At 35.0% G+C, this 16,711-nt stretch overlaps 1 protein-coding gene across 1 annotated transcript in view; it reads left to right on the forward strand.

The window, feature by feature from the left end:
- Window positions 1–16,125, forward strand: part of Tafa2 (TAFA chemokine like family member 2) — a 105,569-nt gene extending 89,444 nt beyond the window's left edge. The window contains exons 2-4 of the mRNA XM_071609273.1: window positions 12,092–12,244; window positions 13,270–13,394; window positions 16,045–16,125. Coding sequence (XP_071465374.1) covers window positions 12,092–12,244; window positions 13,270–13,394; window positions 16,045–16,125 — 359 coding nt within the window. The remainder of the gene's footprint in view (window positions 1–12,091; window positions 12,245–13,269; window positions 13,395–16,044) is intronic.
- Window positions 16,126–16,711: the final 586 nt, after the last annotated feature.

Here is a 16,711-nt window from a genome sequence, read left to right on the forward strand (position 1 = left end):
TAGTTTCACAGGAAATGTTGCCCCTGCCCCCCAAAATCCTCTATACTCTTTTTAGTATTATCCTCACGTCCCTTCAATCCCTGGCAAACACTGATTGTTTTGCCAATGTCCGAATGTCAATGAGTTGGATCATACAGTATGCAGCCATTTCAGATGTCCTCTTGCATTTCATGAGATGCACTTAAGCTTCCTCCATATCTGGATAGCTCCATGTCTTTTTAGCATAGAACAAAATTTCATTGCCTGGACATGGCACAGTTTATTTATCCATTTACCTACTGAAGGACATCTTGGCTGCTTCCGGGTATTGGCAGGTATGAATAAAGCTGCTATTAAAAAAAATCAATGTGCATGTTTTTGCAAGGATATAAGTTTTGAACTCCTTTGGGTAAAATCAAGGAGTGCCATCAATGGATCATATGATCAGAGTTTGTGTAGATTTGTAGGTAACTGCCAAATTGTCTTTCAAAAAGGTTCTATCACTTCACATTTTCAATAACAAAGGGGAGGGTCTGCTCCATATCCTTGCCAGAATTTTGGTTGTTAGTATTCTGTATTTAGTCATTCTAAAGGCATGTGCAGCTGGGAATGGTGGTAGACACCTTCTTGATCTTAGTACACTCCATGACTATTTTCATCATGACTCTTTTATCATTTTATGTTACTTTTTTGTTGTTTGTTTCTTAAAAGACTTTACTTTTTTAAAGCTGAGTTTTAGGTTCACAGTGAAGTTGTTTTAATTTGTATTTCCATGATGACTTGTAATGTAGAACATCTTTTCTTATGCTTATTTGCCATTTGTGTATCTCCTTTGGTGAGGCATCTGCTAAGATCTTTGAATCACTTTTTAATTGGGTTGTATTCTTCTTGTTGAATTTTTAAAAATCCTTTGTATATTTTGGATAACAGTCATTAATCTTTTGCAAGAATTTTCTCCCAGGCTGTGGCTTATAGTTTTATTCTCTTGACAATGTCTTTTGCAGAGTAGAAATTTTTAACTTTAATGAAGTCCAGCTTATCCATTCTTTCACGGGTTATTTTTCATTTTGTGCACGTGACTCTTTCCCTCTTCTACTTTCGAAACTACTTAAAAGCAATGACAGTATTCTCTTGGCCATATAATCCAGGATATAGCACATGCCTGGCACTTAGCTGGTACTGGCTGAATCCCCAACCTGTAAAGGAGCTGACAGTGTCTCAGTCAGCGGTGGAGTTCAGATGAGAGCACACATTTTCGTACCTCCCGACCAGGGATCCTTCAACTCTTTCTGCTTCTCTATCCTAATTTGAAATTCGCTTTCTAAATGAATCCTGAAGCCATATTTAAGAGGATATTTTCAGAAGCTATCAATAACAACAAATAAAGCTTAATTGACATGACAGTATAAAATCCTTGCTCAGTGAATGAAGAGTGCAGAATATCATTTTTCAACGAGCCTCTACCATTTTTTCCTTCTAAACACTAAAAGAAGCCTCATCTAGTCTTTCTTAATAATCTGACTAAGGATTTATATCCTTTGATCTAGAGTGACACTCAGAACCTGGATGTTTCTTATTGAAGTTGCTCAAGTGTAGAGAAAAGATAACCTAAATTTGCTTTTCATGTCAATCACTGGGAACAAAGCAAACTTTCCATGTGTGAGAAAAGATCCTGTTGGATGGTAATTGGAAGGCAAAGATTTTGCTCATTCTCGAATAATACCAATTCCTTATGTTACTGGTCTCTTACCGGCTTCAAAGAACACACCAGACGTAGAAAATCTCTTAGTATATAGAAGGGTATGGAGTTATGAATCTGCCAAATGATATATTCAGAACAATAGAAATTCAGCCTTCTTTCAGGGGATAATCATTAATTGCATACGATATAATAAATCTAGGAATTGAAACACTCAGAGATATTTCTGATTTTGTAGTTAAGGAAACTAAAGTCCAAACAAGTAAAGCGATTTCTCAAAGAATTTTTCTGACTGACTTGGGACCAAAGGCAAGCTCGTCCTGGAGCTGAGTCCGATGCCACACTGCTTTTCTCCTGAGCAGACAGTCATCCATGCCATTGGAAGTTCCTTCCTCGACATACACGTGCTTTTAACTGACATCCCAAATTTTCCTTTACTATATGATTTTAAATATTCTACTGTCATCTATATTCAACTTCCTTATTTTATAGATAAATTGTGACTTTAGGGACATTAACAAACTTGCCAAAGGTTAGACATTTTGTGACCATGCTGAATATAGAAGTGGAGCTTCTGTTCTCCCAGTTCAGGGCTTATTGAATGAATCTCCTCCTGAAACCCCAAGTGGCTCTCCATTGTAACAAATTAAGCACATGTAAACACATATCCACAAAACTGCAAAGTCAAGTGTTTTTATAACTTCCAAAAAGTTCATCTAAGCCTGATCTGGAAACATTATTAAATTCATTGTTTTTTTTCCCCTCTCCTTTGAGAATCCATGTAGTGTATCATTTATTTATTTATCACACATAATGATTTTATGCATCTCAAAATGTGTCTCAAGCTAGGATTCAGAGATTAAAATTGTAGATTTGGGCCCTAAAAATTTCTAGGAAGAAACAAAGATATAAAATGTAAATATAGGGATGTGTTACTGGTAGTTCAGTGATAGAATGCTTATCTAACATGCTCATCTACTGGGTTTGATCTCCAGCATTGCAAAAAGAAAAAAAAAAAGTACCTATAGAAAACTGTTACAGCTGTTACAGAATAGGTAAGAAAGTGTGTATCAGGGCAGGGAGTGGTTCAGTTCTACCTGAGGGCTTAATTAACGCCTTCATAGAGAGGGTGATATGATACTCTTAATCTTGAAAGTTGGGAGAGGAATTTTCTGGGACTAAAAAGGAATCAAGGATTCAGGAAAGGAGAGAAGTGGCCTAAGCAAAGATATAGAGATGAAGGTTTCCTATGCATATGATTCTGAAAATAATTTTTGTGTGGCTTCAGTATAGATGGAAACAAGTGTTTGGGAAAGTGAGGCTGGAAAAGTCAGACCTGGGCTGATGGGAGGATACTTGTAGTATCCATGGAGTTAGAAATTATTCTATGGAAAATAAAAAACTAAAAAATGCTTCTATACCATGCATTTATTTTTAGAAAGATCTAACATGGTGAGGTTTGTGTGCACGCATGTTTGTGTGCATATAATACACGTGTGTAAGGAAACAAGCTAGCAAATAAGGAGTCCAGAAAGGTGACTTTTATGTTATGCAAGGAAAATATGCTAAGGATGCACAGACTGGGTCAGGAGTGAAGTTGAAGAGGAGAGAGTGAAGGTAAGGATGTGTATATGTACAGGAGGCAATGTCAAAGGCATCTGGTGACCAAAAAGATGTGGGCAGTAGGAAATGAAAGTGATATTGAACTAGAAATTAAGAGAGCCAAATTCTACTATATATCCTTTACTCTCTAGCTTTGTGATTTGGAGATATATATATATATATATATATCTCCAAATATATATAATTTTTGTAGTTGTTGATGGACCTTTATTTTTATTTATTTATATTCAGTGCTGAGAATCAAACCCAGTGCCTCATACATGCTAGGCAAGCACTCTACCACTGAACTGAGGCCCAGCCCCAGCCCCAAGTTTATATCTTTTAAGCAAAAATTTCTATTTTGTAAAATGCCAAGGTATTTTTTAAGTCTCTAAAAATCTATGCATCTCTCTTAGATATCTGAATTTTTAAAATACATTCATTTGGATCTTCTTATTTCATAATAATTATCACTAAGTTTTTATTAGGTCAATTATGAGTGTTGACTCAGTTAATCCTCATTTCAATCCTTGATGGTAAGTAATATAATAAATCCCATCTTACAGATGAGGATCTGAGGCTTATAAAGATGAAATAATTTTCTCAAATCACATCTGTTTCCTTTGTCATTTTCCTAAGAAGGACTTGGGTGAAGTCCTTCACCCAACTCCTTCCTAAGTCCATTAATAGGAATATTATTGGATTTTAGTTAAACTAAAGGTTACTATTACAATAGATAAACCTCAAAATCATTAGCTTAGTGTAGCTTAGCTTAAGTCCTGCTCATGTGAAATCCAGTTGGTAGCACGGTGTGGGCCACTCCTCTATATCATCATTTAGGGATGTATGCTGATGGGTGGCTTTGCTATCTTCTCCACATGGTTTCCAAGGTCACCCTCAGCATTGATCTCTATCTGAATGGGAGATTTTACAGGCCTGGTCAAAAGTACAGCTCACTTCTGCACCCATTCCATATGTAACACCCATACCTCATTGCAGGGAGACCAGAAAGTGAACTCTGGTGTGTGAACCCAGGAGTTTCATACCTAAGAAGGCCATCTCTTTGAAAATTTGAACTTCCTTCAACCTAGACCATCTGACTTAAAATCATCAGGAAAACCACTGTATTATATAACATTTTGAACTTAATCTTTACCTTGGAAATACATTAACTGAGCTGTTTTTTTACATAAGCAATGCGAGGATGCAGGTTGACATTATAGTGAACTTTATACCATGTAGTCAGGAAGATTCATGACTTCATACTGTTAAGAAACACATCCAAAATATAAATTTCAGAAACTCTTTTATCAGTTTCTCATTAAATTCAATACTTAATGAAATTAATTTGTGTTTGAAGATACTGAAAATATCTTTTATGCTTTGACTTTCATTTTCTGATAGGTCTAATAGATTCCTTCATTATAATGAAACTTTATCATTTCATAAACTTACAGAATTTTTGAATTGGAAGGAACCTTTAACACTAAATTACCTCTAAATATAGTCTGATTTCTTCATACTGCAGATAAGGAAAGAGACCTAGAGACCTAAATAACTTACCCGCAGTGCACTCTTCAGGGACAGAGAACTGCACACAGGAGTCTAGGTCCTCTGTTTTTCTTTCCACTGTTCTTTCTATTCATTGTGTCATTTCCCCAAGAAGCCTCAGGCTGTACTGCCCTCCTTCCTGGAAACAGCTATAGGGATGTTATTAATCATAAAGAACAGTGATTCTTATAGTGCTTGGGAATTGGGGATGTTCTAAGTATTTATATATATTTGTAATTTAGGATTTAGTGGAGAATCTTTTTAACTCTTGTCATTACAGAAATAATATAAATATATAATATTATATGTGTACATACATATTAGTGGACTGTTTTCCCTTGATTATAATTTTAGATGGCTTTAGGGTCATTATTTGAAATATCAGTTTTCACTATGAGTTTTCACTAGGAAATAGGACTATTGGATTTAGATTTTCCTGAATCCTCCTTTGAAGGCATAGATTTCTCTCTTAAAAGAGGAGGTGAAGAATACTTCTAGATCATGATTAGTTTTTGTTAATTATAATTTTTTTAAGAAAGAAATTTTTTAGACAGCACATTTTTGGGTCAAGAAAAAGAGATATCATATTACCTCAGGAAGAAAAGGAAATCATCAAAATGTATCCAATAAAATATTTACAGGAACCCAGGAAAAACTTTCCAGAAGGGCCGACATCAAGGCATCTCATTGGCCTGCCTGCTGCCTTACCTCTGGTCTCTTCTCTTCCTGCACTTGACCACTCCCTCTGAGACCCACCCCTATCCTCCCAGGGAACTCTCCCTGCCTTTCCTGACTCCTGATGCCTGATGACCTGATGACCATCAACTCATGTGTCCACTTCCACATGACAGTTATGTAGTTTTCAGTTCCTATTTCCAGAGAAATGGATTTGATTGGTCTAATAGCTTTTTTCAGGGGAGTCCTTACAGTTTAAGTTGACCAACAGTTTTTAAAAGGACCACTTTTCTTTTCAGTTCACTTTTCTCAACATCAGTTTTTACTAAAAATGTGGATGTGGAAGATGTTTGAGACTGAGCCAAAGGGCAATAAATCTAAACATTCTCACAGGAGTGAATTTCCCTCTTTGCCTTCCTCTTAAAAGTGACTGGGAACATTCTCTGATTGAGGGTTTGCATTTGTTAATAGACCCCACACCTTTAAAAGGAAAATTTAGGGATATTCTTTAGTTACAATCTTTTTCCTCTCAATAATTGTATTTCATTTTATTCTGTATAAAAATAGTGGTGCCGTTTTAGAAAACAAGATGTATAAAAATGTCATTGTCATTCTGCTCTGCTGTTTCCTCCCTGACCTTATCATCCTGACTTCCTACATTATGGGAACTTCTGAAATTTCATTTGGCTATTTAAATGACCATTTCTTTTAATTAGATTGCTTCACATGAAAGTCTAAAAATATGCCCCACTTTCTCATCTAATGAATATAAGTGAGAAATTAGCTGTCTCAAAAGTTTTTGTTTCAGCACATTTTTTCCATTCAAAGTGATTTACAGCAACCCAAATTCACTAACTAGCTTGTATTTCAGATGCCTATTGGTGCATGTAGGTGATGCTTTATTTCTGCTTAGAAGGTGTAATACCGACTCTCCAGGGAGCTAGTCAAGCCGAATAAAACTATTAAATAGGAGTATATGAAGACAAACAAAATTTCAGAATCAATGAGACAAATCAGAATACAAATAAGAACTGAAATCTAATGGAGAGGAAATGGATAGGAACAAATTCACAACTGGATACTAAATTTACTCTCTTCTATGGCTCAAGTGTCAGATTGAATTTTTTTTTACATACATCTTACATCAACACAATTAAGTATATGTAGAGAGAGTTTTTGAAATATGAAATTAGAACTTCCGTAAAATACGCTAATTGTCCCTAACAGTCACATCTTTGTAGTTATATGGATGCTATGCCACTTTGACATGCATTATTTATGCTAATAGTAAAAGTAAAGATAATTAACATTTAAGTAATGCTTTATAATTTTAAAGCAGTTTCACATTTGGTCTTCACGAGGACTCTATGGAATCATCTTGGAAATGAACAAATGAATTCTTTGAAAGTAAATTAATTCACTTGAAGGTTCACTCAAGTAGAACATAGGTCAAGTTAGGCTTGGACTCAGGTAGTTCCCGGACCTGTGTCCGTGTCTTCTTTAGTAATTTTTGTGGTGATAAAGTGAAATAATGGCACACAATAAATATTTTAAAATATTAGCAATTACCATTATTCCATAATTTTTTTCTATAGTATGTGAATAATTTTTTATATAGAATGTGGTATCTCTTGTTGTTTGCTAATGACTATTAACATAAGACCAGAAACCACTACTCAAAATCTGTGATTTGTATAAATGTTATTTTGCTAAAAACCCATTTTTCATACCTATGCACCTATGGTTGTTTCACAGGTAATAAATCAAATGTGGCATACTATGTATATATTATTAACTGAATGTTACTTGTTATATATAATTTTTAAAAAAATATATTCATATATATATAAACTAAATGCCATTTAATTTGGTTTTCCTCTGGAAGTTTCTATTAGTCTATAAACAAGAAGTTGGAAACAAAAATTTTGGTAAAATGTCTTATGGGATTTCATGCCAGAATATACCAGTCATAATAATTTTACATAACAGTTGGGAATCTTAAGGTCTGATTCTAAGGTCATGTTTTGGGAACACTCTAGGGATAGCAGTCCCAAGGTTGAAGTGAGACATAAGGGTCATCACCTTGAGAGGCAAGAGTTAGAGCTGGCTAAGACTTGCTGTCCCCATTTCGTGAGAATTTAATGAGACCTATATGTCTGTGTTGGCATTTTGCAAAAGTTAGAAGCAACACAATTGAGTTTCTGCATCATCCAAGGAGGAAAAATATCAAAAATTTTTTTTGTGTGTGTGGAGAGGGAGAGAGAGACAGTCTTGGGAATTGTGACATGAAGAAAATGGGTTGTTTGTTCTTTTTCATTTAAATCTTCTCCAGGGGGTCTTGCATCATTTTAACATGATGCTAAATGATCTTCTGTGAAGCCTATTTGGTTAATGTGGAAAGCCCTAATATTTGATTAGATTAGTTTATCATGAGCTTTGTCTGAATCTATATAGAGAATTCTAGCTTGAATTTGCTACCATCTCATTAACCTTTTACAGGAAAGCCACAGGAATTAGTTTTTACCTTCTTAAATTGCTTGTTTACCATTTATTAAATACATACCACATACTGAGAAGTTTACATGAAAAATTAGTCTTTGTCTACAAGAATCTTGTTATCATAATAGGAAATTAAAATACCCAGCAGACAGATAAGGAAACTACACATTTACATACATACATATTTATGCACATATACCATGCTCAGGTGAACTAAATTCTGCTACGTTTGTTTTCCTTGTTTGGGATATCTCACTTTACGTGGCATATTTATAGACATATATGCAAATATTGAACAGTTGATGTTTTTGCTACCTATTTCTTCAAATTCTTTGAGTATAAGAGGTCTTCATCTATCTACCATCTATGGAGATTTTTAAAAAGTTAGTTCTCTCTCTCTTTTTCCCCACACACAAAAAAAAGGTTTACACCTCAGTTTAATAAGAAGAACAAAGGGCAAGAGTAATTTTCACAAAGTCCCATTTTTCTTCAGGAAACTCAACCTGTGTTTCTGCACATTGTATTCATAAGCTGTGAGGAGAAAGGATAGGGCAGGAGAGTCCAGTATCTGTCAGACTCTGACTTGTTCTTTCTGGTTACCTCTACAGTTAATCTCATAACATTTAGTGTCATATTCTCTGAGGGGAGACATATTTCTTCTTCCCAATGTCGCTACCATATTATATTCTACCACATTATCTTCTCATCATTGTACCACGCCACATTTCACCTCATTTATCTTCAAAGAAGAAAGAAGCCACTCTTCTCCAGAGTTCTGACATACCAAACTGAGCCAATGTAATTACTACACTGTAGGATAATTCCTTACAACTCCTCAAATTATATTAATATCTAAGTATTTTAGCAATGCCTTTTTAGTCTTTATTCTGCATTGGGCTCAAATAAACTACAATGATCCAGATTTTGAGAGAGTGGACTTCATTGACTTATTCTCCAGCTAACAAATTTGGAAAAGTACACCCTACTACTTAACAATTGGGGACCTGGGGAGGGAACTATTGTATAGACAAGGTAGGCTAGATTTGTGGCAATAACAAACTCCAAATTTTAGAGGTATATAACAGTATCAGTTTCTTTCTTATTTGATCGTCGTGGTGAGTCTTCATCGGGGAGACTCTGTTCATGTCTTTAACTCTAGGGATTCAAGTTGCTCTACTTTCTACTTTCATGGACATCATTGCTCACTTTGGCTGGGGGAGAGAAACACATCAGTTCTTAAGTAAACTAGTTTTTTAAAAGCATATTACACAGAGAACTGATGACCTTTGCTTCCTCTCATAAATGCCTCATAGTCCTTTAGCTTTCATTTCATTGGGCCAAGTAAGTCACAATCCCACTTCTAGAGTCAATGGGATGGAGAAGTACAAAAGTACCTTGCATCCAGAAGGGAGAGAAACAGCACTATGTGGCAAAAAGCACTTACCATAGATACTTTATCTTACTATTTTCCTTGTCAGACAAGGTAGACATGAATGTTGGTGATGGCATTAAGGAGAAACCAGATGCAAAGTTTTCGTTCCTTCCTTCCTTTTCTAATATATAAGAAAATCTCCCTTCAATGAAGATGGTAACATATCCTTGGTGCTGCAAAGATGCCTCTTTTCCCAGGGGAGAGATCAGAGGAGGCTTAGCATGTGCTCTCAATCATTGCACATTCAGCTACACTGGCTACCTTGCTGCCCTGGGAACATGCCACACTTTTTCCTATTTCAGGGTCTTGAGATTTTCTGCTCCTTCTGTTTGGAATGTTATTCCTGACTTAGATCTTCATAATGGATACTTCCTTCTCAAGAGTCAACTGATTATCTCCTCAGAGAGATCTTCCCTGAGACTGTCTCCCTCCCGGCCCACCTATATATATATGTACTCACACACTCCCTTTCTGTGTAATCACTCTCAAACATATTTTTTTAAAAATTTAAAAATCAAACATTAACTTACTTAATCACTAATTTATGTGGTTATACTTGTTTTCTTTCCTAGGAATACAAGCTTTTCAAGGCCAGGGAGAGTCTATGTCTCTCCTATGTCATTGCTGCATCTCCTGTACTCAGAACCGTGCCTACTTTGTGGTATTCACTCCTTTACAATGTGACTAAGTGGAGTGCAGTGTAGAGGCACTACAACTTTTATGATGTAAAGTACTCAGGAAATTGAAATGAACTGACTTATCATTAATTAAAACATATTTTCTAGAGCACATTTGATAAGAATAGAAGTCTAGCTCTTAATTTTTTAGCTTTCATAGTCATAGATTTGTGTTTGAATCAAATATAGAGAACATCCTCATAAGAACAGTGGCAGAAAAATATTTGTAACTTTGAAAATAGTATCTACCTCTTAAATGCACTCTTGAGTGTTATATGTGGTTTTAGACACCTTTTTCACTACTGTGACTAAAAGATCTGAACAGAACAATTTTAAAGAAGAAAAAGTTTATTTGAGGCTCACAGTTTCAGAGGTCTTAGTCCATAGAAGGCCGGCTCCATTCCTCAGGGGTCGAGGTGAGGCAGCACACCATGGTGGAAATGTGTGGCAGAGGGAAGCAGCTCACATGATGATCAGAAAGCAGAGAGAGACTCCACTTGCCAGATACAAATACATACCCCAAAACTGTGCCCCAATTCCCCCATTTCCTACATCCACACCCTACCACTTCAATGACCTCTCATTAATACCTATCATGGGATCAATTCACTGATTGAATTAAGATTTTTACAACCTAGTCATTTCTCATCTGAACTTTCTTGCATTGTCTTACAAGTGAGATTTTGGGAGATAGCACATCTAAACCATAACGTGTCAAAGCTGTGTGTCACACCTGAGTTTCTTGATCTCAGATGGAAGAATGAGAGGTAACTGATATGTGTGTGATTTGTTCTCTCTCAGTAAAATCTAAGCTCTCTAACCTGAGCTACTATACATTGGTTCCTCTCATCTTTAAGAGCAAAGTTAATATAATGCATGCTGTGCTGATCTCATTTATAATGGGTTTCAATATTTTTATAACTTTAAACAACTTCAGATTTCCTTCTTTTCTATTTAAATTTCTGTTTTTATGTCAATCACAGTTTAAAAATTTTTGAAACCATAATCTTCCAATGAATATTTGATTTTAAGCTTTTACATTTGTTGTTACTTTTAGCCAAAGAAATTTATGCTTTATCATTTCCCAGAAGGATTAATAATTTGAAGAAGAAATGTGGGGAATATAATAATGATAAAGACAAACAAAACCCTGTCAGAATGTGACAAGTGAGGTCCTAAAAATTCAGTCACCCCAAAAGTTCAGTAGCCTCACTTGGAGGTTAACAAAATAGATATAGGATGCTGACAGCTTAGGGGACCAGGTTCTCGGTGGCTGGCTGATAGATGTAATCCATCCAATTTCTGGCTACAGTTGGTGCCATTTGGTGGTAGTTGTCACTCAAGCAAAATGACAAGGAAAGAAGTCTAGGTCCTGAGACTGACTGGACTTCTAGGAAAATGGTGGTAATTTCAAGAATCACCCTCTTAGTTCATTTCCAGGGAAACTCTGCAGAAGAATGCTAAGGATATGGTACTCACACTCTGCCTCCTGTTTCCTGAGAATATTCTTTGCCTGGCTTCACACTCTACCTCTGAAGAAGAGCATAACTATTATCAGCACTCAACTGTTTTGAGAAGGGGGCTGGACTCAGCTCTACTGCAGGGTACTTTGTCCAGGGGTTTACTTTAACTTGATTAATACGTTGAAAAAAAATATGTGAAAAAAGTCATTTGCAAATTAATATACTTTTGATAGTACCATATATAGCCTCTATATTTTAGACTGTTTTAACAGCTCATTCTAATTTGGTCACTAATTGTTCCTGCTTCACGGAGCATTTACTGACAGAAATGGTCTCACCACATTTAGAAAATAAATCAAATCTGCGTTATGGAGTTAGCATCATTGTCTTCCTAGTTTCATGCATGGTGGATTCCCTATAGAGCTATATTTAATGTACTACTAATTAAAAAAGAGGGAGGGAAGTGTCCAAAGCTTCCTCAACGTTGTTTTATCTTTTGTTTTTGTTTGCGCAGCTCACCATGTTAAAACGGGAACTTGCGAGGTGGTGGCACTCCACAGATGCTGTAATAAGAACAAGATAGAAGAACGATCACAGACAGTCAAGTGCTCCTGCTTCCCGGGGCAGGTGGCAGGCACCACACGAGCGGCTCCTTCTTGTGTGGATGGTGCGACTTCTTCCGTTGCTCATTGTGGGAGTGTAGTGGGGACTGCTTGGTACTGGAACCAACTATAATGTTGTCACCTGGAGTCAATCCTGGGGGATCACACTATGAATCACATGGCTAAAGTTATTTAGGAGACACTTTGGAATCTAAAATCCTTTAGCTGGAGATATAAGATTTTATGCAGTTCTGCTATAGAAGGATTATAATGAGGTTCCGTTAAGTCAACATATTTCTTATTTTGATATCATGAAATATTGATTTCCTGGTGGATGATAAAGGGAGAGACGTGTAAAAATTAATAGGGAAAGGCAAGATGAAAATAGATTACTTAACAGCATAGATTCCTAAGTCTATAATAAATTGTTCTTAAGAATGGAAAAAGTTAACACCATATACATGAGTGAATGTTTGGTTGTGGATAGAATTCACAAAAATATTGATTTTGTGAAGATGCATGAAAATATTAGTTCTTTTAGGATTTGCCTAATTATAGCATAATATAAATCTATGGGTCCATTTAATCAATGTTACCATAAACAGTAATTTGTTAGGTGATATATTCATTGTGATGAGATTGGTGCTCATGATAAAAATAAGAAAAATGTGTTTAACTCCATTTAACAACCTCCAGATTTTCATCCTATTGATAGGAAATATTACATTGATTTTAAACTGGTCATGTGTTCATTTTCTACTGTTTGTATAAATCAGTATGGACATATCGCCACATAGTTTTATTATCAATGTATTTGTTTTCATAAAGCCTTTATTTTCACATGAAATATCTCTAACATTGTGGTTATAGTTAACACCATTGTATTGTTCACTTAGAAATTTGTTAAAACTGTAAATCTCAGTTCAATATGCTTATCATAATAAAAAATTTAAAGGAAAATTCTTTATAAAATTTTGCTAAATATTTTTTTAGTTAGATCAGTGGCTTTTGTTTCTATTTAAGTGTGCATCCAGACTATTCTAATAGTCCTTAATAGAAAACATGGAGTCAATTTTTCTCTCTGTTGTAGCATCTATAGTGGAACAGAAATGGTGGTGTCATATGCAGCCATGTTTGGAGGGAGAGGAGTGTAAAGTTCTTCCAGATCGGAAAGGATGGAGCTGTTCTTCTGGGAATAAAGTGAAAACAACTAGGGTAAGTGGAAATCCAGCATGGCAAAAGTGAAATATCTCTGAATCAATAGAGAATGGGGCATGTGCAGTAGCATCTGCAAGTGGTGGTTATAGAATGAGAAAGTGTGGTTTTGCATAATGTGTTTCCATTTTTTCTTTAATTCATTTTTTCATAGTACATTTTTATTTCTGAATGACATCTTCTTTATATTACCATCAATTCTCATGCCATCAGATAAATAAACACTGTTTTCAGATAAATAAACACTGTTTCCTCATGAGATACTGCTGGGAATGTGAACCCCCTTGAGGATGCATGTTAAATGTTGGGAAGGTGACCCCAATCCTAATTCTTCTGATGTATAAGAAGAATCATTGCAATCATTGTTACTGAGAAAAGTTTCACAATCAGGGCCAAAGTACAAAGAATATTCCTAAGACAGGGATGCATTTCAGCTTTGCAATGACTGATGTTGGAGAATAGGAAAGGAGTGAACAATCACTTTATTCTTTGATTTGTTAATGAGCCACATGGTTATTCTGGACTGGCAGAATCTGAATTTGAATTTTTTTTTTTTTTTGTATTGTAAATAAGGTTTTGTTATATTGGAAAAATAAGGAGTAGCATAAATCTAAAGATTGGTTTATTTGTGATATTGTTTGACACGTCAGTTTTTTAAACCTTGTCTGGACATATTAAAGAGATTATTTTATAATCTAATTCAGATATATTTTAGTCAGTCAAGTAGTGTTTTCAATGCATGATGATCAGATATACCAAAAAAAAAAAAAAAGATCAAGTTTCAAGTAGCACAAAAAATAATCATACTTTGTCAAGTTATTTTTGACTTTAACTTGTTAAATGTTGCCACATTTTTCCAAAATTCACTAAGTGCGTGATCAGTAAGTTAGAATAATTTTTATTCAGTGAGTTAGCAAAAGATATAATTAAAACTAATTAATTAAAAACATTTTAGAAATAAATTTCCTTGGAAGGTGTTTATATTATGAAATTATTTTCTCTTCCCTTAACATTGTTAGGTCTAAGTCTAAAATAAAGGTCATTGAAATTCACTGAAGATTTGAGATTCTGCAACAAAAATGAAAAAATGGCAAGATCTCTTGAACCAAATTCTATGTTTTTATTACTTCAGTGAACAAGGGGAAGCTAACATTTATTGAATACTTAAAACATATGCTATAAATGGAACAAAGTGCTTTAAATGAATTTGTTCATTTACTCCTCTTAATGGCCCAGTGAAGGAGATAATATTTTTATCTCCTTTATACAGATGAGTAAACCAAAACTTTAAAAAGTTAAGTGACTTCTCAAGATCATAAAGCTAATTATTGGGACATCAGAGCTTAAACCATACAACCACATTCCAAATCCTATTTGCTTAACTTGTATTTTGTACTTATGATTTAACTTATTCTTAATTAATAGCAATAAAAGTCTCTTTTGTATTAGGTAGACCTTTAAAAATATCTTTAACTTTCTGGATCATTGAAACAAAAAGGTCAAGACCATGTGATCCAAAATCTCATAGAGAAGATTTTTACAAGAGCTGTTTCACTCCCTGTTGGCTATATTCTCAATGATCCAAAATTACAATGGAGTCTTCGCTTCACAAAGTTCTTTCCAATGAAATGAAACTATATGGATAGGAGACTGAGGACAATGAATAGGGAAATATGGAGCCACATCCGGACCCTGTTTTGCTTATATATTGTCCTGGGCATACTGTATGACACTTCCTATCTTTCTTTCATCTCTTTTGCCCCCCAAAACAGCAAATAATGGAGGACTTCATTTAAGATATTACAGAGAGGATTCATGCAACAGTAGATGTTTGGATTAAATTACCTTCAATATCGCTAATGATTCTAAGACTCTGTGATTCCCATTTTAAAAAGAGATACCATCATTTATAATAGAAGATAAGGAGACTTGAAAGAAGGATCTTCTTGAGTAAAATCAAAGTTAATTATGATTATCCTTTCTTCCCCTTCATTAGAAAAAATATTGCTGGGAAAAAATGGAGATGCATAAACAACTCCAATTAACATCATAGCCTTCCAAATGGCTAGGCAAAGATGTGTAATTATAAGTGTTAGTTTGGATCACTAAAAAACAGTTTGAGCAAATTTTCCTGATGCTACAAAGAAAAGCAGAGTTTCTAAGGTAATAAGGTCATTACTGCTATGCCATCCCCACTGAAATGGTACAAAAAGTATGGGGGATAAGAAGTATTCTTGAAATAGCCCTTGACACAATAGTATCTTGCCAGTAGGGAGCGTGGTAGAGGTAATTTCCTCTGTGCTTATATAGAAATGATATTATTGAGAAGAACTTGATTCAATATTTTAATCATTGGTATTATTATCTACTTGCCAGTGTTGAATATGGTAGCTGTGGCTCCCTTGTGTCTAGAAATAGTTAGAACCCTAATTTGGAAAGGTCCTACCCACTAAATGCCAAGTCCAGAAGTTAAGCAGCAATAGGTTACAAAGTAACTCAAGAGCTGCTCTCAGCCAAAAACTATTTGTGTTTCTTATGTAAGATATATTGGTCATAGGGGATCATTGCTGCAAGCAAAATGGCTTGAAAAATGATTAAAATTTGCAATAATGCACACCCTCCCTTATAATTGCCCATATCCAATCTGTAGTGCTCCAATAAGCCTCATGTTAGAAAAAAAGCAGTCAGCCAAAACAGCAGTGAGGCTTGTGTGGCCTCCGCAGAGATGTGAGGTTCCTTCCAGAACTGACTACAAATCTGGGGCTGAGTGAGCTCATCTAAGAGTGATTTGGAACCTACATCATACTTACTACAAATGTGAATTATATCCTCCTTCTGTCTTTGAACTAAATTTAGGAAGCTTTTTTGTTCTGACCCATTTTCTGTGCTAAAAAGGGGGAAAGGCAAGGAATAGACAGCCCTTTTTGTAACGTCAATATTTTGTTCTTCAAAACCCCAAATATTTAATGGAAGAGAATAAGAAGATGTAACGTTTGTTTCCTGTTCTCATTGTTAAGGTGGAAAATTTAGGACTATCTCTGACATTTATAAAGATCTGTAATACTTTTTTAAGATTTCCTAAGTTAAAAAGAAAGAAAGGGAAAGTCATTTATGCCTTTTATTTTAAACTCACTTTCAAAGATAAATAATGAAGACTTTCTTCAAGTCATTAATAAAAGAGTAGGCTTTCCAGTGTGAAAGAGCACATAATTATATGCTAATTATACAATAGAAAAGTAGCAGGGGGGAAAGGTGCCATAGAGCTTGTAAGATATGAGAAAAAAAAAATCTTTAACATTGTCAGAATCACCAGAAAA

This window comes from Marmota flaviventris, chromosome 3 (genome assembly GCF_047511675.1).
Source record: "Marmota flaviventris isolate mMarFla1 chromosome 3, mMarFla1.hap1, whole genome shotgun sequence".
NCBI lineage: Eukaryota > Metazoa > Chordata > Mammalia > Rodentia > Sciuridae > Marmota > Marmota flaviventris.